Source organism: Natrix helvetica (genome assembly GCF_964273705.1).
Source record: "Natrix helvetica genome assembly, chromosome: Z".
Taxonomy (NCBI): domain Eukaryota; kingdom Metazoa; phylum Chordata; class Lepidosauria; order Squamata; family Natricidae; genus Natrix; species Natrix helvetica.
The window spans coordinates 62,116,309-62,139,447 of record NC_138554.1 but is presented as its reverse complement, the minus strand read 5'-3'; the positions used below and the strand labels follow the sequence as shown (position 1 = coordinate 62,139,447).

The following is a 23,139-nucleotide window of genomic DNA, read 5'->3' as shown; positions in this document are numbered from 1 at the left end:
AATGTTCATAAATCAAGAACTATTTATACTTTTTTCATGGAACAGAAAGGAAATATATCCTATTAAGTTTATACATAATAATAATCTTACCTGGCAAAGAGGAATTTATACAGCCCCAAACCTCTCTCTGCAAAGAACAATTTTATCATTACTAAGCAATAAAGCAGAAATTCAAAGAAATATTTAAGCAAGATAAATATTTGTATTGGAAACATTAGCATATTTAAAAGTGTATGAATTAGTAGTGATTAAAGAATCAGGCTAGAAACTTGGAGACCGTGAATTTTAGTCCCACAAATTTATACTTGGTTTGGGAAAAGCTGTACAAATTTTTTTCCATATACAGCATGTCAGAAATTTAGAGTATCAATTGATTATAACCTTCCTGAGACCTAATTAAGAAGGTTGTAAATAAATGGAATATAGAACACAGAATGACAGAGTTGAAAGCAACTTTGGAAGTGCAACCCACTGTCGAGCAGGATACCTTATACTACACCAGGTAAATAATTGCCCAACCTTTTCTTGCAAATGTCCAGTGAAGGAGCACCCAAATTTCTGGATCCATTGGTTAACTGTTCTCTCTGTCAAGAAATTTCTTAATTCTAGTTTGGATCTCTTTTTAATAAAATTCCATTCATTACTCGTCTTGCCCTCAGGTGTTTTGGAGGGCAGCCAACCCCACTTTTCTCTATGACAGCCCCTCAAGTAGTGGAATACCTGAGCTATATGACAGCTATAATGTCACTCCTAAATTTCTTTTCTTTGTTAGACTAGACATACCTAGTTCCTGCAACAATTCATCACACAGTTTAGCCTCCAGACCCCTTATCATTTTCTTGCCTTGCTGTAGATCAATACTTCCCAAATTCTCTCAATTCATAGCACTCTTAATGTTTCTGTAATTTTTTCACTGTAGCCCTCGGCTGAAAAAAAGTACCTAACAGTTGTGTTTCATTTGGAAATTTAAAATATCCCCAGAGCACTTGTGATTTCACTGGGATGCCACTGCACACAATTTGGGAACCACAAGTCTCAATAATTTGGATGAAAGATTGAGTAGGGAAGAGACTCCCTACTCCTTTCCAGAATAGAGATCAGAGTGGGGATAGCTGCACCGAGGTTTTGTCCTAACTTGTTTCTTTTCTCTGCTATAAGACATTGAGTAGGAATATATGCATGGAATGGAAGCAGCTAGACCAGTTCTATCTATCATCTGTCTGTCTGTCCTGTCCTGTCCATCTATCATCTGAATAGCTAATTTATATAGTTCAGCTGTACTTAAGGTACTGTATACTGAGCAGAACTATCAGGAGATTCAGACCTACTAGTTATTTGGAGGACTGAGTTATTGGATTACAGAAATAGTATTCTTTAACCTGGAGAAGGAAAGACATGTGCTGGGGATCTGCAATATTCTGGTGGGGGAAAGAGAAGGCAGTAAATCAGGGTAATGATAGACACAAGATCACATGAGAAGAGACAAGAGGTCAATCAGTCTTCCAGAAGGTGTCCTGTTTGTTGCCAATCGTGCATTCCATTCCCTGTACTCAAGGTCTGATCTTCATAATATCAGTGTCCCCTCCCCCATTTGCAGTAGTTGCTGCCAGATACAAGGTCAATCTATAATAAAATTTGCCTTAATCTCAGATCACATTAGATATGATAAGTGAAGACTAAATTTAGCATATGCCTATCTATATGAACCCAGGCCATAACTGTGACAAGTGCACGGCAGCTATGGAGACCACAAAGCAAAAGCATCCACAAAGTGCAACAAACTGTTCCCCTAGGCCAGAGATTGTGAACTTTTTTTGGCTTGTGTGCCATAAGGGGCGGAGCGCAGGGGGGTGATGCGCGGGCATGCCACACCCATAATGCAATGTGCGACACCCCCCCAGTGCGCATGCGTGCATGAGGTGCTTTGCCCCATTTTCTGCATGCTTTTTTCGCCGTCCCCAGGTTCCAGAGGCTTTACAGGAGCCTGGGGAGGGCGAAAACAGCCTCCCCCACCCACCCCAGAGGCCCTCCGGAGGCCCTACGAGCAAACTGGAAGTCTGTTCCTGAACTTCTGGTTTGCCCATAAGGCCATTTTTTTTGCTCTCCGGAGGCTTCAGGGAAGCTCCTGAAGCCTCCGGAGGGCCTCCGGGGGGGGGGGGGGGACGAGGCTCTTTTCACTCTCCCCAGGCTCCTATAAAGCCACTGCAGCCTTGGGAGGGTGAAAAATGGCTTTAAAAAAGCTTGAATGCTTTGCGTGCCGTGACAAATGGTTCCGCGTGCTCCAGGATCTAAACTAGCAGATTTCAAAAAAGGGCTACATCCCATTAATTCCCAATCAGGCTTCAGTAATACACATCAATTTTGTATATTCATTCTTTACTATGTTTTAAACACAAGTGGTTTTATTTCACACCAGCTGCATTTGTTGACCATGCAACACTGGAATCTAGTAACCAAAGGCACCCAATAGTTCAGTCATCTGGGCCAAGAGCTTAGGCAACCCACAAGCTCCACCTGACATTAAAGCAGCGATGATACTAACAATGACTCTTCTTATCTTCTATGTCAACATTACTTCAATTCCCTGTATGTTCTACAGTACAGTATACAAGTTCATTATATACTAACCAAGAATAAATACACCTACCATTGATTCTGGACAATATTCAGGAGCACGTTGCAACAGGTGTTTCAAATGAGAATCGCTCTTAGATGCCAAAATCTATTAAAAGAATAGTTAAGAAAATATTGCATGGTAAAAATAGCATAGCATAGCATTTTAGGCTTATATACAACTTCACAATGCTTTATAGCACTCTCTGGGTGATTTACAATGTAGAAGCATTATTTGCATATTGCCTCCAATAATCTGGGTCCTCATTTTACCGACTTTGGAAAGATGGATGGCTGAGTCAGGCTTAAAACTTCACCATTAAAAATGATAAACACATGGCAATATTGCTGGCCCTATCCAGGGGACTCATATTATGGTAGTATTTGAATTGGTATTCTATCATTAGAATGCCAGTTCAAATGTAAAGTTTGGCATAAATTGAGAGCCAACTTACCAGTTCACAAACATCATGACACATTAAGTTATTCTTCGCAAGGTAACAGCATGATGCACCTGTAGGAAAACATACTTTTCAACCTCAATAAAACTTTGTAATGCTAATGGAACTTTTTTTGTTTTTATGCTTGCTATTTTTCTAAAGTTCTACTTTAAAACTGAACACTGAAATGACAGTCATTGCCAAGCTTTTACAACAGCACATGATCAAAGCAGTAAAAATTATATTTTTATAATTATATGTTTCATTCAAAGATTAGGAGTAAAAGACAAAATATTGGATCCTACAACAGACCTCCATCCACCATTTATTATTGAATTCATTAAGGTAGAAATTCTTCCAACATTTTAATTCCCCCCCCCCCCCAAGCTTTTTGCAGCCAGGCTGACTTGTCTTTTATGAGGTAAACTACTAATGAACTCTCCTATCTACTGGTTGTTTATACATAGCACAATCTTCCCAGTATTTTTCAATCTCACTACAATCTGTTGCAATAGTCTCATTATCGGAAATTTCTCTTTAGGTCTAGGTTGCTTCTTATTAAATACTCTCCAGTGGCGAATAATGACTGAGGCAAATTCTGCTATCAACAGATTTGTTTAATCAGTAACAACTTCAGAACAACAGAACGGAACATCCCCAGTTTGACAGCTATTTATATGGTAGCTGTCAAACCAGCAACCAATTAGAACCTTGCTTTTCTCCCGCCGGATACACCTGCGCTCTTAGCCAATGGCGGGTATCTCCAGTCCTGATTGACACTCCCCGGTTGCCATGGTGCAGACACAACACCTCTTTCCCCCAAGGTTGTGCAGGTGAAGTCGGAGAGGTAGGTGGGTCGGCGTCTGTTCCTCTCCAAGTGTTGCAGTTCCTGGGCTGGCGCCAACAAAGGCACCTTTCCCTCCTCAGCTACTGGAGAATGACATCCATCAGACCGCCTCGGAGACTCCGCCCTGGACGGTGGCCATGGTTCTGCAAGTGGGTCAGCCAGCGAGAGTTCAATGGGCGGAGGTTATGTCCACCATTCTCACCTGTAACTCACATCGATCCCTAAGCCAACACCCACAAGTCAAAAGCTTCCTGAGGGGTGCAGTGAACATCTGCCCCCAGGTGGTTCATCGTTACCCGTCCTGGAGTTTACCGTTAGTTTTGAAGGCTCTAACGGGGGTTCCCTTCAAACCTATACCGAAGACAAGCCTCCATCATTTGTCTATTAAGACTGCTTTCCTTATACCCATCACCTCGGCGCGCAGGATATCTGAGCTAGCTGCGCTGTCCGTGAGAGAAGACCTCTGCATTGTACATACTGACAGGGTCATTTTGAGGCTTGATCCCACATTTATACCAAAAATGAACACACACTTCTACAGATCTCAGGAAGTGATCCTTCCTAACTTCTGTCCCAAACCTGTTCATCCAACGGAAAAACTTTGGCATAAATTGGATGTACGGAGGGCAGTAGGTATTTACATTAAGAGGACCAAGGAATTTCGCCGTTCCGAATCCTTCTGTTTCATTTCGTTCAGTCGCAAGGTGTCGTCCCACACGATTGGGCGCTGGTTGAGGGCTTGCATTAAGCTTGCCTATGAACATCAGGGCAAAGCGACACTGTGCAACGTGACAGCGCACTCAACAAGGAGTGCCGCCGCTTCAGCAGCATGGGCGACCCAGGCCTCCATCATTGATATCTGCAGAGCAGCCACGTGGGCGTCTCCCACAGCATTTATCAAGAACTATAAAATAGACACTTTTGCCTCGGCAGAAGTCTCCTTTGGAAGAAGGATTTTACAGAAGGTTGTAGAGGCTTCGGACTCTCTAGACTGCCCACCCAGGGAGACAATAGCTTGGGTATGTCCCATGCTTGGACTCTCCAAGCAGCGCACAGGAGAAAGACCGTTGGCTTACCTGAACGGTCGTTCTCTGGGCGCTGCGGGAGAGTCCAAACCCGCCCAGGGTCTGATGACAAGTCAGGACTATGATATTGAATGGACTAAGTACCGACGGTCTGCTATGGTTGTCTTCGTTTTTAAAACTGAATTGCACAAGGCAAAGGGAGGCGTGGTCAAGAAAAACCTTGGAGTCTTAATGGAGGATCACTTAAATATGAGCCAGTAGTGTGCTGCAGCAGCCAAAAGCAAATGGTTGTATAAACAGAGGCACAGAATCAAAATCACACAAAGTATTAATACCTCTTTATAAAAAGTTAGTAAGATCATACCTGGAATACTGTATCCAATTTTAGTCATCATGCTACAAAAAATGTGCAAAGAAGAGCAATTAAGATGATTAAAGGCCTGGAGACTAAAACATAAAGAACGGTTGCAGGCTTTGGATTTGGCTAGGGTAGAAAAAAGGACTAGGGGTGACATGACAGCAGTATTCCAGTATCCGAGGGGCTGATACAAAAAAAAGGAGGGTTAAATTATTTTCCAAAGCACCTGAGGGCAGGAAAAGAAACAATGGATGAAAACTAATGAAGGAGAGAAGCAAACTGGAATTAAGGAGAAACTTCCCAGGAGTAAGAACAATTAACCAGTGGAACAGCTTGCCTTCAAATGTTGTGGGTGTTTCATCACTGGTGGGTTTTAAGAAGAGACTGGACAGCCACTTGTCTGAAATGGCATAGAGAGGTCTCCTCCTTGATCAAGAGGCTAGACTAGAAGACCTCGAAGGTCCCTTCCAGCTCTACTATTTGTGAGTTAAAAATAATAATTATTATTAACAAAGAGTTTTGAAGTTTTGCTTTGTTGTTGGGATTACCTGTTCTTTAATACAGTAGATAGAAGCAAGGAAAATTGGTTGATAAAATTTCATATTTATAATATTTCTATGATATAGAAGTTCATAATTTGTGGATCTGTTTTTCAAGATGAGAGAACTATTTGTTAATGAAATATATTTATCACTATTCAACCAGGGAGGCTAATCTATGTTTATGTTTGTTATTTTGTTTTTATACACAGTTCTTACTCTCTTTTTTCCTTGGATTTTGAATTTTGGAAATAAAATAAAATGTATCTCTTATCAGCCCCACTTCTGCAGTCAGTAATTCAATTGCAATATTTAATTTCTTTTCCATAAAGTATAAATTAGAATATCATCTGAGCCCTCTGGGTTTTGAGCTTAAGAACTGTCACGTTCTCCTCAGCAAGGAGAATCAGGAAAACCACCTGGTTTCATGATTCTGTCTTTGGCTTAAGGGAGATCCTAAGAATAAAACTGAGAATCTTTGCTATTTACTACATGTCACAAACTGGCGTCTAAAGCAGAAGACCAACAATATAGTGATTTGAGTATGAATTCTTCCAATAATATTTGCCCCAATATGAATAAGGTGGAAGGAAGGGAGGGAGGGAGAGAAGGGTCTCCACTGTATGTTTCCAGTTGTTGTACTTTTCTTAATTAAAGTACTTTTCTTAATTAAACTGCATTAGGAACTTGACAACTTCCTCACTGAAATGCCAAAAGGAGCATGAATTTATTGGTTGATAATCTGCTCTAAGTCCCATGCTAATCATTTGGACCCAACTAATCCATTTTATAATGATTACTAAAATAAAGTTAGTAAATATTAATAGCATCATAAATGCTATGGAATGTTATTCAGGTACCATAGAACCCAGATTATCTTTCATGTTAATTTGAATAAGAATTGCTAAACAGCAGTTTTGTTAACATTAGCTTTGCAATCATAATCACTAGAGAAAGGATATGGGAAAAGACAAGAGGTAGCCTTAGCTTCTGTGTGATGACATTATTTAACAATAAAAAGAAAAAGAAACTTGCTGCTGGTAAAAGAGTCATCTATCCTTTAAGCTTCCATTCAAATTTCATGAACAATTGGAAAGGATTCAGAGCATGATAGTCAAGTCTGATTTCTCCTGACCCGCTTCAGACTTCACCTACAGTCAACTGATTATACTGGATAAGAAATATACTTCCCACCTATTTGCCATTTCTTACCAATATATTTGCAAAGTATCTTACAATTCTTTATCTCTCTTTTCCTTTTTTAAACTTTATTTCTGCAGTAACAACTGATGCAAGAATGTATGCTGTACTCAAAATATTACCAATTGTCAATGTTCAGACAATAGAAGATTGCAATGAAAAAATCAATTTATTTATTATACCACATATACTCAGCCTTCATAAACAGTGTCTACAATAATAATAATCAAAAACAGCAAACAATGAACCAAAAACAAATTACAATAGTTAAAATTATGTCATAGAAAATATTAAAATCAGCTTTATTTTTGAAAAGATTTTTGCATAATGCTTTGAAGTTGAAATTGATATTTAAACAAGAATTCACATTGAAGTATTCTTAACAAATTGCTGCCCAAATTTGACTTCAAAATTAGTGACATATTAAATCACTTTCCGCAATTTATAATATTCTTTGTTTTAAATTGTTTAATTGAAATCAGTTTAGTGAAGGGTCACTCTAGAAAGAGTGCAGAGAATGACCATTGCTTATCTGAATGGTCGTTCTCTAGGCACTGCGGGAGTGTCCAAGAATGGGTTAACTTCAGCTTGCTGCCCAAGGATTGAGTTCAAAGTTCGTGTAGTCATGCCTCTTGCTCCCTCAGAGGCTCAATTTAAAAAATGAAGAAAGAGTTCCAAAAGGATAGCGTATAGAACAATCCCTATGTCAAGGTGGTAACCTATGCACCCACAGACGACCCCAGGGAGGTGTTGGACACTCCCGCAGTGCCTAAAAAACGACCATTCAGGTCATTCTCCTAGGCGCTGCTTGGGGTGCCTAAGCATGGGACATACCCAAGTTATGTGCTCCCAGGGTGGGAAGAAGAAGAAATCAGGCTGTCAGGAGTCACGATGACCCGCTGTAAGACCCTCCTCCCAAAAGAAGCTTCCGCAGATGCAAAGAAATCCAGTCGGTAGTTCCGCACGAAGGGAGATGGTGACGACCAGGTCGCAGCCCTACATATGTCTTTGATGGGCGCATGCGTGGGCCAATGTTGCGGCGCTCCTCGTGGAGTGTGTTGTTATTCGAGGTGGAACCGGTCTAGCCTGCTGCTCATAAGTCAGCTTAATGTAGGCCCGTATCCAGCGTCCTATGATTGAGGATGATACTTTCCTGCCAATGGAAACGGGCTGGAAGGACACAAAGAACAATTCAGACTTACAAAGGAAGCAGTCCTTGTATATTCGAACAGCACGCCGAACGTCAAGCTTACGCCATGTGTGTTCCCTCGGATGTATGGGTCGCGGACAAAAGTCAGAGAGTATCACCCCCTGTGTCCTGTGGAAGATGCTGTTAACTTTCGGCACAAAGCCTGGACGACCCTGTCCAAATGTACAACACAAAGATCCTCCCTGACCGAAAGGGCTGCCAGCTCAGAGATCCGGCGGGCCAAGGTGACGGCTATGAGAAAAGCCTTTTAGTGACAAGTGGCACAAACTGATGGATCGAAGCGGTTCAAATGGAGAGGCGGTCAGTGTCTGCAGGACGACAGACAAATTCCAGGTCGGATACCGGAGTATTGCAGGAGGACTGAGGTTAGTAGCCCCCTTGAGGAAGCTGCGGACCTGAGGAGGTCTACTGAGAGGCAGAGATGAATCTGTGGACAGAATGGTGGACAAGGCTGCCGTCTGCCAGTGGAGCGTGTTGAGAGCTAGGCCTTTGTCCAGTCCTTCCTGGAGAAATTCCAGGAGTTGTGGAATGGTCACGGAAGTGGCAATAATCTGATGAGACTGGCACCAGGATGAAAAGGCTGACCATGTCGCTTCATAGATTTGGATTGTGGCAGGGCACAGGGATGCCTGGATGGTATGAATGACCTTGTCTGAAAACTTGCTCAACCTCAGGAGGTCCCCCTCAAGTGCCAAACGGCTAATTGTAGTCACTGAGGGTGTGGATGTTGAATGGCCCCTTGGCTGAGGGAGATTTGCTCCTGAGATATGCACCAGTGCTGTGTCACCAACAGGCTGACAAGGTCGGCGAACCATGACCTCCTCGGCCAGTAAGATGCGACCAGCAACACCTCCGCCCTCTCCGACAGGATCTTCCAGATCACAAGAGGTATCAAGGGGAGGGGTGGAAAGGCATATAGCAGGCTGGGAGCCCAGTTCCCCCAAGGGCATCCGTCCCTTCCTCTGTGGGACCCAGGAATCTGGTGAAGAACAGTGGGAGGTGCGTGTTGGCTGGGGTGGCGAACAGGTCGACCCTTGGAAGGCCAAATCTCTGTGACAGCTGACGGAACGATGGATGGAGTCGCCAGTCCGAGATGTTGATGGTGGTCCTGCTCAGCCAATCTGCTGTTATGTTGTCCTCCCCCGAAATGTGGTCCGCCCTCAGCAATGCAAGGTGTTGTTCTGTCCATCGGCCTAGGGCTTCCACCTCCTACATCAGGGCTTGGGACTGGGTGCCACCTTGATGGTTTATGTATGCCTTGATGGCAATGTTGTCGGTCAGTATTAGAACATCGGAGCCCTCGATGTGATGGCGAAAAGGATGCAGGGCTAGCCTGGCGGCCTGGAGCTCCAGCCAATTTATATTGTGGGTGAGCTCTGCCTGCAACCACCTGCCTTGTATGACATAAGTCTGGAGATGACCGCCCCAGCTGTATAGGCTGGCATCCGTTGTTATGACCAGGTGCTCTGGTTCCTTGAAAAAGGATCCCTGTTGCAGGGCCTCCGACTGCCACCATCTGAGAGACCGGATCACCCTCTGGGGAAGGCGAATCACCCTCTTGGAGTTGCTGACCTTGCGTCTTTGGATCGGCAGGAGGAACCATTGAAGCTCCCACACGTGCAGGCACGCCCAAGGTACCACGGCAATGCACGAAATTAGTTTTCCCAGCAACTGGGAGAGAGACACAATGGACGCTGACCCAGTCGTTTGGATGCATCTTACCAGAGATCTGATGCTGTCCACGCTCTCTTGTGTGAGGAAGACCTTGCAGCTCTTGGGAGTCGATCACCGTACCGAGATGTTGAATCCTGGATGTTGGAGTCAGGTGGCTCTTGTCGAGATTGATTGAAAACCTATGATGTTGAAGAGTACGTATGGTGATGTCAAGGTCTCTCTGGACCTGCCCCCTGGACGACGAATGGTTGAGGACTCGTCCAGGTAGCATTCTAGCCTCACTGGGAGGGATCGGAGATCAGCTGTGATGGCGGCCAGACGTTTGGTGTATGTCCGAGGAGCCGATGAGAATCCGAAGGGGAGGACTCTGTACCAATAGTGTTGGTTGGCAAATGGAACTCGGAAACTTTTGATGCGCTGGATGAATGGGAACATGCCGGTACACCTCCTTCAAATCAATGGAAGTTAGGAGGTCGCCCTGCCTGATGCAACCCAGTATGGTTTGAAGAGATTGCATCTTGAAGCACTTCTACTTTATATGGATGTTGAGTTTCTTGAGGTCCAGGATTGCCCTCACACACACCCCCCAATGACTTTGGGACAAGGAAGAGGATCAAGTAGAACCCTCTGCCCTCTTGACCTCTGGGAACTATCTCGATGGCCGCTATCTCCAGCAAATGCCCTATCTCTGCCCACATCAGCTGGAGCTTGTGGGCAGACTTGGGAATGGGACAACAGACAAAGGTCTGTGGAGGAGTCGAGAGGAATTCCAGGGTAAAGCCATGGCAGACCGTATTCAGAATCCAAGTGTCTGTCGTCTCCTCCCATTGTGCGGCATAGAGTTCAAGACGACCGCCTATGGGAGGGGACTGGTGACTGTCACTTAGTCTTCCGAAAGGAATAGTTAAGTACCCCCCTCAGAAGGACCTGCGGTTGCCCTGCTACCTATTCTTATCCCTGTACAATGGTCTGTCTTGGGCACGATTCTGGGATTGGGAGTATTATCGGTTAATTCCCCCAGATGGGGCCGGGTGTTCTGCGGCCTGAAAGTGCTGCCTACAGAAGAAGGAATTTCCCTTGCGATGAGGCTTTTTAGTGACCGATAGCAGAATCTTCCGTTTGTCCTTGGACTCAATTAAAACCGAGTCCAAGGCCTCTCCAAAGAGCTTACCACTTTGAAGGGAGCGGAAGCAAGCTTCCACTTTGCCTTCATGTCCGCCTGCCAGTGGCGAAGTCATGGCAGACGGTGAGAGGTCACATTGGAAGCGAGAGCTGTGGAAGAGAATTTGGTGGCATTAAGCGAGGCTTCGGCGGGGTATTTGACGGTTGCAATGATTTTATTCACGTCCTGGCGTGTCCTGGTATCTCTGGCTGGAAGGCTGGATAACAGCTTGTAGAGCCAAAACAGGGCTGCCCTGCTAAAGTAGGAAGAGGAGGAGGAGGGCCTCATGGCCCACGGAGTGGCCAAGTGGGTTTTATGGGAAGCCTTCTCCGCTCTTTTAACTTCAGCTTTGAGGCCCTCTAGCAGATCAGCTGGGAGTACAGAATTGGAAGTGAAGGCAACTATGGGATTGCCCACCTGAGGAAGCTTTAATAGCTCCTCGATACCACTCTCCATAGTATACAGTTTTTTATCCACCCCGCTGGGATTAGCCATAGACCCTGATTGGGTCCATTGGCGCTGGATGACATCCAGAAACAGCTGGGGGCTGGCACTAGTTCTTGAGGGGGGGTCTCCTTGAAGGGCCCCGTGCCCAGATCCTGGGGACCAACTGCACCCTTGGTACCCTGCTCAGACGAAGGTTTATCCAACTGTGCTGGGAGATCCATTTGGGTGGCGGAGGCGCTGGCTTTGGTGAGGACAGTCATAAACATAGAGAGCTTGAACAAGCCCAAGAAGGCGGGCGTGTCGGGGAGAGGATTCTCGTCCTCGGAAAGGTCAGGGGTGTCCTGCTCGCTCTCCTCCACCTCAGACACCTCACTGACCCCAGAAGAGGTCGGGGAGGAAGCTCTGGCTGGTGGGTCCTTAGAACCCGAAATGCGAGCCTTGGATAGGGTACGGCCCTAGCAAGGCAAAGAGAGATCTGTTGTATGCCATCTGCAATCTCCTGAGAAATTGCACGTGCAACCAACTCCTACATTTCCCAGGGCAGCTGAGGCCCCTGGTCCTCAGAATGATCAGGTGCCTTGGACCCAGATGCAGTCAGAGGCAAGGCTCCCTCTCCCATAAATGAACAGGCCTCGTTAATAAATTCCTCAACTAGGGATAAGCTGAGAGATCTAGGGGAAGCCCTGGAGGGATTGGGAGAAAATCCAAAATCCTCCTCTCCTGCCAGGGAAGGGGACCTGTCTCGCTGGGGGGGGGGGAGGGAGGGACCTGCAGACTCCTCCACAGGAGGAGAGGGAAGGGCTGCAGGCTTCTGGGCAGATTGAGCCTTCTGGTACTGCCTTTCCAGGACCTTCTGCCGCCTTTCAGCCAATCTTTCTGCTGCCTTGGATGGCTGCTTGGGCTTGGGCTGTTTCCCTTTAGATGGGCACTCAGTCCCCCCACCCTTAGCAGCAGGGTATAGTCTGCTGCTCTTACTAGTGGTGGGTCCTGCCTTGTTCATCTCTTCAGCCTCGCTGGTATTGGCCATGGTGAAATCTTGGCACAGAGACAGCTTAGGGTGTTGGAGAATGAGTCTCTAAATGAAGCAAAAGGGAGCTGATGGCCCTGAGAGGGCAAGCAATGTCCCAATAGGTGCGATGAAGGCAGGACAAGTTTTGGCGCCAAAATGGAAGTTCGGGGCGCCAGCAGATCCGTGCTAATTAAATATCAGGGAATGGTCCAGGCAATAGCCAAACTCCCTGCAGCCGCTTTGATGGAAGGCCTGGGGACGGGGAGGCCTGTCTGGAGACCCGGAGCAAGGCCAAGAGTTAAGGACCCCTCCCAGCAGCGATCTGTGGTGGAACAGGCAAGGCGCGGCTTCAAATAGCTCAGAAATAAAGCCAATTTTTCTCCTACCAAAATGGCTGCCGCAAGCTTGAGCAGCACCAGGGAAGTTGTCAGCAAATCGGATGGCTCAGGAGAGCCTCCAGGCTATTCCGACAGCTGTAAAAGGGGCCCTGACTGCCTACCTGCCCCAAAGGGCTCGCCAGCAGCCGCTAGTGAGCCTCCCATGGTGGTGCCTCAACCGTGGCAGCGCGGAAGACAGCTCGCTCCAGGCAGCCTGTTCTGGGCATCAGGAGTCAAAGAAGACAATTTCCAACTGTTCTCAATGGAAGAGAAAACAAGAAAGGAACTAAGGGATCTAAACGAAGACTCACAAAAATAATAAAGGCTGCACTACAGTAAGAATTGAGAGCCCAGCTTGCTGCACAAGGACTGGAACTCCCCAAACGCGTCCTTTTAGGGCGACTGAGTTTTTTAAACTGGGCCTCTGAGGGACCAAGAGGCGTGGCTACACGAACTTCGAACTTAGTCCTTGGGCAGCAAGCTGAAGTTAACCCATGCTTGGACACTCCAAGTAGTGCCTAGGAGAAGAGATGATGAGGGGATAAGAGTCTAAAACATAAAGAATGGTTGCCAGAATTGGTTATGTCTAATTTAATGAAAAGAAGGACTAGGGGTGACATAGCAATGTTCCAATATCTCAGGATTGCCACAACGAAGAAGGAGTCAAGCTATTCTCCAAAGCACCTGAGAGCAGAACAAGAAGCAATGGATGGAAACTAATCAAGGAAAGAAGCAATCTAGAACTAAGAAGAAATTTCCTGACAGTTAGAACAATTAATCAGTGGAACAACTTTCCTCGAGAAGTTGTTAATGCTTCAACACGGGAAGTTTTAAAGAACAGATTGGATTACCATTTGTCTGAAATGGTGTAGGGCAGGGATCGGCAACCTTAAACACTCAAAGAGCCATTTGGACCTGTTTCCCACATAAAACACCGGGAGCCACAAACCCCTTTTGACATCTAAAATGAAGATAACACTGCATATGTTGGTTTTTATCTTTATGTTATGTATAAAAAAACCATAGTGTGAGATCAATGAACTGCTACAGAGAACACAATTTTTTATTTCTGCATGCAACAAAAACATGGCGGTTGTTGCACACTGGCGTTTGTGACACATATTTTGAGCGATAAGGAGCCAGAGTAGAAAGATGAAAGAGCCACATGCGGCTCCAGAACTGCAGGTTGCAGACCCTTGGTGCAGGGTTTCCTTCCTGAGCAGGCGGTTGGACTAGAAGACTTCCAAGGTCCCTTCCAACTCTGTTATTCTGTTAACTATTCTGATTAAATGACAGGATTCTGAAGAAGCTGGCAGATGTGATCTCAGAACCACATCTTTCAAAGATCCTGGAGCACCAGAGAACTACCAAAAGACTGGGAAAAAGCTGATATGATTCCCATCCTCAAAAAATGAAGAAAAAAACCAAATCCAGGAAACTACAAGTCAATCAGCTTGACATCAATACCTGGGAAGATCCTGGAAAAGATAATCAAGCAATACATTTGCAAAGCAAGATCCAGATGGATTTTAACAGACTTGAACTTGGGCCTTATCTAAAAAAATGAAATTCAATGTAGAAAAAAAGTAAGATATTACACTTAGGCAAGAAAAACTAACCAGATACAGATTAGCTGAAATTTGGCTCAACAGCAGTAACTGGCAGGAAGCAATGGTTGGAAATTAACCAAGGAGGGAAGCAACCTAGAACTAAGAAGAAATTTCTTGACGGTGAAAACAATAAACAATGGAATGACTTGCCTTCAGAAGTTCACTGGAAGTTTTTAAAGAGACTGGGTTAGCCATTTGTCTGAAATGGTACAGGGTCTGATGCTTGAACAGGGGTTAGACTAGAGGATCTCCAGGGTACATTCTAACACTTGTTATTCTGTTACTCTTTTATTCAGTACCAGCAAAGGTTAAGGAAAAGTCATGGATTGCAATAATTCAGTAAGAATAGAATTATTTCAGAATGTTAACAGAGGCAGTCACAAGGAATCAAAATTGACTCAAAGGCACAACCCTACTAAAAGAAGAAAAAGGTGATTTGAGAGCATACAATAATACTTTTCAAATACTTGAAAGAGCACCATATGAAAATCTTTGCAGAACATATTTAAGTTATGGTGACTGAATCTTTTAATTCCTAACAATAAGAACAGTTTTACAGAGGAACCAATTAGCCAGAGTAGATTCCAAGAGGTTGGATTTGATGATTTAAATAGACTTTTGAAATTTCTCACTGAATTATGGCAATTTTATGAGAATCTCCTTTGTCAGTTTTCTTATATGAATATTTGGGCCATAAAATGTTAAACATCAAAACAGAACCAACATAATTCTGTCTTGGTTTTTCAAAAGAAGTTAGAGCAGAAATTTTAAAGAAAGAAGTCTAGAAATACAAATAATTACAGCACTCCGCATCAGATTTAATTTTGTCCATCACAGGATAACAGTGTTTAGAATTCCTCAAAGTGTAAGTGATATATTGGCAAGTTTTAAAATGCAAGTCTCCTGTTCCAGACCTAATATCCTAATCCTAGAGACAATAATTCTATTCTCTGGAATTGAGCCTTTATTCTAATCTGTCCAGTACCCACTTTTCTATCTAGTGATCTATGCTCAGGACTGTTCCCTAAACCCTGTTTCTTAATCCAAGGAAAATAAACAGAATACATTCTAATTTTATTAGAACAAACATATTTAAATTAAGACAAAACAAGAAACTGGAAAAAAAAATATACCATTATCCATGGTATACATTATGCTTTAAAATAATAAGAGAAAGCATAATAAAATATTTCTATTCCATTCCTGTTGGGAGGATTTACTGTTTGGGGTGTGTGGGTGGAATGTGTGTTTGTGTGTGGGTGTGGGTGGGTGGGTGTTTGCAGCTTGTTTTGATTTGTACAGTAGTTATGTTAATAGCATTTCTGATTTCCCATTCCCTGATTCAGACCTTCGGGTATCTCCAATCCAGCTCCAATCCATGTCCTTTATTTTAAGAATTTCACTGAAGATATGTACTGTAAATGAATAGACAGCACTTTGAGAAAAAACCAAAGTGAAAATATTCAAATTCCAAGGAATTTTATGCTAAACTCCGTTTTAATGGACGTCTGAGATAGCACACATAATTCGACCGACATCCTTGATTTTTTTTTTAATTTAAAGGCATTATCAGCAAATTCCTTCAAACTTCAGCCAACCCCCAACCCCCATCCCTTGCAACCCCGGTTAATTAGCGGGTTGATTGAGAGATGGTTCTGAATGCATAGCTATCCAGCCTACTATTTAATTGTTCCTGGAGCCATTCTTACCCGTCATGCCTGGGAGGAACAAGAGTAACACGGGGATGATTAACAGGTCTGTCTGACTTCGCCCATTCTCCCGCTGTGGACGAACGTCTCGAGTCGCCATAGCTCGTTCTCTGCCGCCCGCCCCATCCGCCAGCCACCCGGGCGCCTTTTCATTGGCTGAAGGACCCCTCCAGCCCCGACCAATTGTTCAGTCTGAGAGCGGATAGAAGTCTATGAGGGAGGGACCCTTTAAGAATCCGGAGGGGGGACGACCTTCTCTACTGTTTCGCGAAATTCTTAGCGATCGGGACATTGACAGGGTCCTTTTTTGCGAGTTTTATATAAAAGCTATAAAGTCTTTTATATCAAATATTTTAATTAATTTATCTAATAGAGTATAACTTCTTGCCGTTATTTTTCTCCCTATAATTAGATGAAGAAAAGTGAAGGAGTGACCTAAAGACACAAATCATGTCTTTCCATTTAGAAAAATTAAAAGCATTTTAATTGTAGCATATACACGTTTTGTAGCATATATACATTTCAACATCTGACTCGGAAGAGGCCACCTAAACGGTGAATAGCCCAGTGTAGTAAACCCATTAGTAAATTCAACACTTTTCTTCCAGCAAAAGCATTTCCATACTGTAATCAAACATAGAAAAGGGTATGTCTGTCTGAATGATTCAAAACAAATACTTTTGACAGACTTTGTTCCCATATTTTTAATTAGCTCACTAATTCTTCTGAATCATTTACTTCTTCATATCCTTTTTATAGTGAAGAACCTAAAACAATAAACTAGTTGCCTAATTATCAATGAATCAGTGAAAAGAAAAATGGAATTATTGTCCCCTGGGTTATTCTCTATTAATATAGTTCAAGAATGCATTGGCATGTTTAGTCATTATCATTCAGATTTTTAATATCTGAAATTATATACACAGGAATATAAGGGTTATAAAAGATCATTTCTACAGCTACATCACAGGCACCCATCTTAAAAAAGGAGGTTAAAAGTTGTAGATATTCCACTATTGAGCAAATCATAAATAGATGCTTGAGTTATTTAAAATGATGTTGAGCCTACTTATTCTAATAGAACATTAATTTGATTTACAGTAAATGAATTAAAGCTCAGGCGATCTGGATAATTATTGTGGATATCAAACATTATGACAGACACTTATGATATTCCAGATTGCTTGTCAGATGGGCTCAGACAATATATATCTATGAGAAAGAGATGCAGTTTGCATCTAATATCTCAAGCAATTCAATTTGGAGGGGATTAAAAAAAATGATCTAAGTCAGATGGTACATTTGTAGAGCTACATTAAAGCTGGAGAAAAATATGCAGTCTGTCCAGAAATTATCCTGTCTTACAAAGTAAAGATCCGAGCATTTATTTCTGGTGCTTGCTAGTTACTGTCAAAGATTTGTGCTCAAGTACAGCCAAATTTCATGACCGCTGCTAGAATTAATCCTGTAGAACAAACTGATTGTTCTGAGGAATGCCAGGATGAGTTTCAGAAACTGAAAGCAACTCACAATAATTCTTTTGTGCTGCAAGCTTCAGAATTTCACAAATGATTCATATTCATTGTTTATGCCTCTAAAAGCTGGTCCGAGGAATCACTATCTGTGGGGGCAATTAAATTGAATACAGAACTGACCAGACAGCACTAAAATAGCTACAGGAATAACAGAATAACAGAGTTGGAAGGAATCTTGGAGGTCTTCAAGTCCAACCCTTTGCTCAGGCAGGAAACACTACACCATTTCAAACAAATTCAAACATTTCTTTAAAAATCCCAGTGTTGGAGCACCCACAACTGGCAGCAAGTCATTTCAGTAACAATAGGCAGTCCTCGACTTACTACCATAAGTTTCTTGTTGCTAAATGAGAAATTTGTTAAGTACATTTTGCGCCACTTTTCAAGCTTTCTTGCCACCATTGTTAAGTGAATCACAGTTGTCATTGACTTTGTTTGTCAGAGAATCGCAAGTGACCCACATGACCCTGGGACACTGCAGCCATCATAAATATGAATCAGCTACCAAGCATTTGAATTTGAAAAATGTTCATAAGTCACTTATTCAGTGTTGCGTAACAACAAATGATCACTAAATGAACAGTTGTAAGTCGATGACTGCCTGTAATTGTTCCGTCAGGAAATTTCTCTTTAATTCTAAGTTGCTTCTCTCCTTGATTAGTTTCTACCCATTGCTTCTTGTCTTCCCATCTGATGCTAGAAAATAGGTTGAACCCCCTCTTCTTTGTGGCAGACCTTAAAATATTGGAACACTGCTATCATGTCACTCCTGGTCCTTCTTTTTATTAGACTAGACATACCCAATTCCTGCAAATGTTTTAACCTCTAGCCCTCTAATCATATTTGTTGCTGTTCTCTGCACTCGTTTCAGAATTTCAGAATCTGTTTTATATTGTGGTTTGTGATGAACTGGACCTTTATTGGAAAGGTCCTATGATAGAGATTGCAGAATAGTTTTAGTATATACAACCAGATAACTGTTAAAAAACGATATGCTTCAATTTGTGCCAAGTGCCAAAAAAGGAGCACTTTGCTCATGCGCTCATCTGGACCATAAACAGGAAGAGGAACATGCCTAGGGGGCATGCGTGTGCCGGAAAATGAACTTACAGTACGTTTTCTGGTTACTGCCGTGCATGCAAATGCGCCAATCAGATGGCTGGCACGTATGAAGAAGAAAGAAGAAAAAGCAGTCAACAGGTTGAAATAAACATTACACTAATCTTCAAATCCCTTTTAGTTATCTGTTATTATATTTAGCATGTAGAAAGTCTACAAATGGATTCTGGTCTCTTATAAAGCTGTCTAATTCATTATTTCTAATCAAAGCAGTTAATTTTACTCCCTCTGCTAATTCAGCCAATTTCAAAATCCATTATTCAAGGGTTGGCATCTCTTTTTCTTTCCAGTGTTTGGAAAATACAATCCTTGAAGCCATCTTCATGTGCAAGGAATAGCACCCTAAAATGTTTTTCATATGGCTTGTCCATCATACCTAAAAGAAAACTTCAATATTTTTTGCATCGTCAGTTATGTTTTTACAGGATGTTTTCATCAGGGGTGGGTTCCTGTCAGTTCTAACCTCTTCTATAGAAGAGGTTCCACAAATCTACAGTGTCGTTTAGAACCGGTTCCAGCTCCCTTCCCCCACCCGTCCGCACATCATCAAGATGAAGAGCAAGAGGAGGAATTCTGGGAGTTGAAGTCCACAAGTCTTAAAGCTGTCAAGTTTGAACACCCCTGGGTTTTTTTTTTTTTCAAAAAATTTTATTGGTTTTTTAAAACATTTATAAGGAAAAGGGTAAGTGGAATGGTTACAAATTTTGGCAGTTGCAAGTGTGGCAGACGCCCCCTCCCTCCAAACTCATAAGATACATCTAAGTATAAAACATTAATACATAATCATTAAAAATCAGCATATTAATTCTAGAAAAAAGAGTTTTCTATCAATTTATATAGATATGATATATAGTCTAGATATAATTTCATTATTACTTTTGGTCTGTTTATAACATTGTGGTTTTCTTATTCATTTTTGTGATCTGAGCTTTCTTGGTGTTGCCCCTTCACCCCCCGCTGGCAGAGCTCCGGCCACTCCCGTGTCCTGTACGACCGTTGTAGCGTCTTCTGTTTTTTCTAGGTTCGCTTTATTTTTTTCCATAAAGGCCTGTGCCTCTATGGGTGTATTGATTCTGATTCTTGTCTCCTCCCAGAATATCAGCATACCTTCAGGCATCAACCATCTAAACCACACCCCCTTCTGGTATAGTTTATTCGCCAATTGCGAATAGTTTTTCCTTTTCTCCCTAATTTTTTGGGGGATCTGCTTCAAGATGGTTATCTCCCTGTCATGATATGTCAATGCTTGCCCCCTTTGTACACCCAGAATTTCATCTCTTGTGCTTTTCCTAAGGAATTTAATATGAACCTCCCTGGGTACATTGTGTGTTCTGGCATATGCTGAATTCACTCTATAGACCAGATCTATCTCCCATTCCATCTGCTGCTTATCTCTGTGTATAAATTCAGCTAAAATATTAGTCATAATGTCCCTTATATTTTCCCCATCTGCTTCTATTACATTTTGGAATCTAAGATAAAAGGACATTCTCTCAAACTCTGTTTTCATTTGTTGGATATCAAGTTCTTTGTTTCCCTTCTGTAAAGCCTCTACCCACCCTCTCGCCTCCGCCACCACACCCTCCACAAGGTCCAGTCTCTGTGAGTTCTTATAAATTTGGACTTGATTCTCTTTAATTTCTTCCTTCATTTCTTTTAATTGTTTCTTAATTTCTTCCTGGCCCTGTATGAGTTGCTGGAGCATTTGTTGCAAATCCATCTCTGTACTCTTAGGTTGCATCAGTTCTGTGATCTTTGACTGTATGGCAGGACTGGATGTTGCAGATGTCGGTGCAGAAGTAGCAAAGCCAGGTTTTCCAGGGGGTGGTCTTTTTGGAGACATGGTTTATAAAACAAAGAGATCAGTCAGTGTAGAGACTGGGCAGCTGGAGAAGTGGAGCAGGCAGATGAGTCCAGGAGGCAGAAGATCCAAACAGGTGGGAGTTTCTTTAATCAGTCTAGCAATAGATGAAAGTTTTTTCTCCAAAGAGTTCAGGGAAATAACAATCCACAAGAGATTCCTCTGGGTGACACGGAGACAAAGACCGGAAGCCTGAATTTTAAAGGTGGAGTCAGGTTTCACAGTTCATGAAGACAACGGAAGTGTGCCATCTTACCCTGCCAGCTTTGGGCTCAGAGGCATAGGAAAAATTTTAAAAGTTCACAAAGTTCTCAGGTCATCAATAAGTTCTGGAACTAAGTCCAATGAAAAACACTTTTACTGGGGTGAGGCATCATTAGTTGGCTCTCCCCCTCCTCCTTCCCCTGAGGGCGAGAGCAAAATCCCCCTCCCCCTCCAGCCGCTCCTCCAAGAAAAATCCGAAAGATTAACTTTTTAAATTACTGAAAGGTCCATCAACTCAACAGTAAGGGAATGAAGAGAGGAAGCATCTCACCGCACCGCCGCTGCTTCCTTCAGTTTTGCGTTCTCCGATCAGCATGGAGCGAGACACCCACGCGCCCTCCGATACTGCTCCCCGGTGCCTAGAGCGAAGCGGAGAAGCCCCCACCAGCCGCCGCCGATGCCAGGGCCCTCCGCGAGCCGCTCCCTCAGCAGGACGCCTCTCCGGGGCGTCCTGTGCCCCCCCAGAAGCGGGGGAAGCCCACCGGGAGAGCAGGAGCAGGCAAAAGCTTGCCCGTCGCCGTAGCCGCCGGAACCGGAAGTCCCACCCCTGGGTTTTTTCTAAAGGGTTGGGGTGCAAGGGTTTCGTAACTTGACAGGTTTAAGACTTGCATGCTTCAAATGCCAGAGTTTCTGAGCCAACATTTTGGTTGCTAAGCAAGAGCGCTGTTAAGTGAGTTTCACCACATTTTACAAGTTGGCCATGCCCACCCAGTCACATGACTGCCAAGCCACTCCCACTCAGTCACATGGCTTGCAAGCCACTCCCACCCGGTCACATGGCCGGCAAGCCACTCGCATCTGTTCACATGGCCGGCAAGCCACTCCCAAAAAGCAGGCCACACCTACAGAAGAGGTTCTAAAAATTTTGAAACCCACCACTGGTTTTCATGATATATGATAAAATGAACTTGGATTTTGACTACATTTTCAGCACTTATTAGAAATCCCTTTATACTTTTTTGTTAGGCTATCTGGGGTCAAATACCAATGCTACATCATTTTATTAAAAAAATATTTCAAACTATAATTTAATTTTAAATTTTAATCCATACATTTTCCCATTTATCTAGCATTATATTCTACCCAAATTTTCTTGCACATTTTACCATACACTCTGAAGTATTCATCTTCTAGATTCATCTTGAGTAACATTTTATATATTTTAGAAATCAAGTTGTCATCTCCAGAACATAAATTAACGGCCAATTTAGTTCCTCTGAAAACATAACTTTTTAAAATCAAATTTAATAAAGAATCTATAATAATTAAACCAATCACAAGCAAATCCTTCACTTACTAGTTGTTCTCTTGTCTTTATCTTAAATCCCTCTTTTTCAAACATCATTAGGTCTCAATATGTCATCCATTTACATGCCAAAATCATTTCTGTTCTATGTAGTGCTTCATGAGGTGATAGTCAAAATGGCACTTTGTCAGCTAATCTTCTTTTATACACCCATTATACACATGCAATCGATTGCCTAATAGCATGGATCTTAAAACCAGGGTTAATTTTTACTTAGTCATACCACTGATAGGCATGCCACCCAAATCTCAAATCCAAATGTTTGAGGTCTAACAGCCTTGAATTTTTTTAAGCTATCCAATCTTTTAATCATACCAGACAACAAGCATCATAATATAATCTAAGATCTGACAAACTCTCTGTAGTCTGAAATAAAAATAACAATCTAGGTTGTACTTTCATTTTAATTACTGAAATTCTTCCCGTTAATGACAAATCCCATTTTTGCCATTTATTTAAATCCAATTTTATCTCCTTCCACATTTTATCATAATTATTTTTGTAAAGCTTAGAATTTTCCTCATTAAGAGTCACCCCCAAGAACTGTACTTTTTCAGAACTTTATAACCAGTTTTAAATTCCAATTTCTTCTGATGTTCATGTTCTTAGTCAGGATGGTCGTCTTTGATTTATTTATTCTTAAACCTGCCTTTTTCCCAAACATTTTAATCTTGCTCATAATTATTCAATGTGCTCTAGCAGTTGCACAATCAATACCAAATCATCGATAAATGCATGTAATTTTGTAATTATGCACTTTAATTTATCAGCTGATAAAGGAAGAAACTCAAGTGAAATGCCCCCAACTTTTTTTTAGCTGACTGATACTTTAGG

General features: G+C 42.6%; 1 protein-coding gene across 1 annotated transcript in view; it reads right to left on the bottom strand.

Annotated features, from left to right (window-relative positions):
- Positions 1-16,346, bottom strand: part of RECK (reversion inducing cysteine rich protein with kazal motifs) — a 103,486-nt gene extending 87,140 nt beyond the window's left edge. Inside the window, exons 1-4 of the mRNA XM_081971609.1 lie at positions 16,221-16,346; positions 3,069-3,127; positions 2,648-2,722; positions 91-127 (exon numbers count right to left, since the gene is read on the bottom strand). Coding sequence (XP_081827735.1) covers positions 91-127; positions 2,648-2,722; positions 3,069-3,127; positions 16,221-16,320 — 271 coding nt within the window. The 5' untranslated portion in view covers positions 16,321-16,346. The remainder of the gene's footprint in view (positions 1-90; positions 128-2,647; positions 2,723-3,068; positions 3,128-16,220) is intronic.
- Between the last annotated feature and the right edge of the window lie 6,793 nt (positions 16,347-23,139).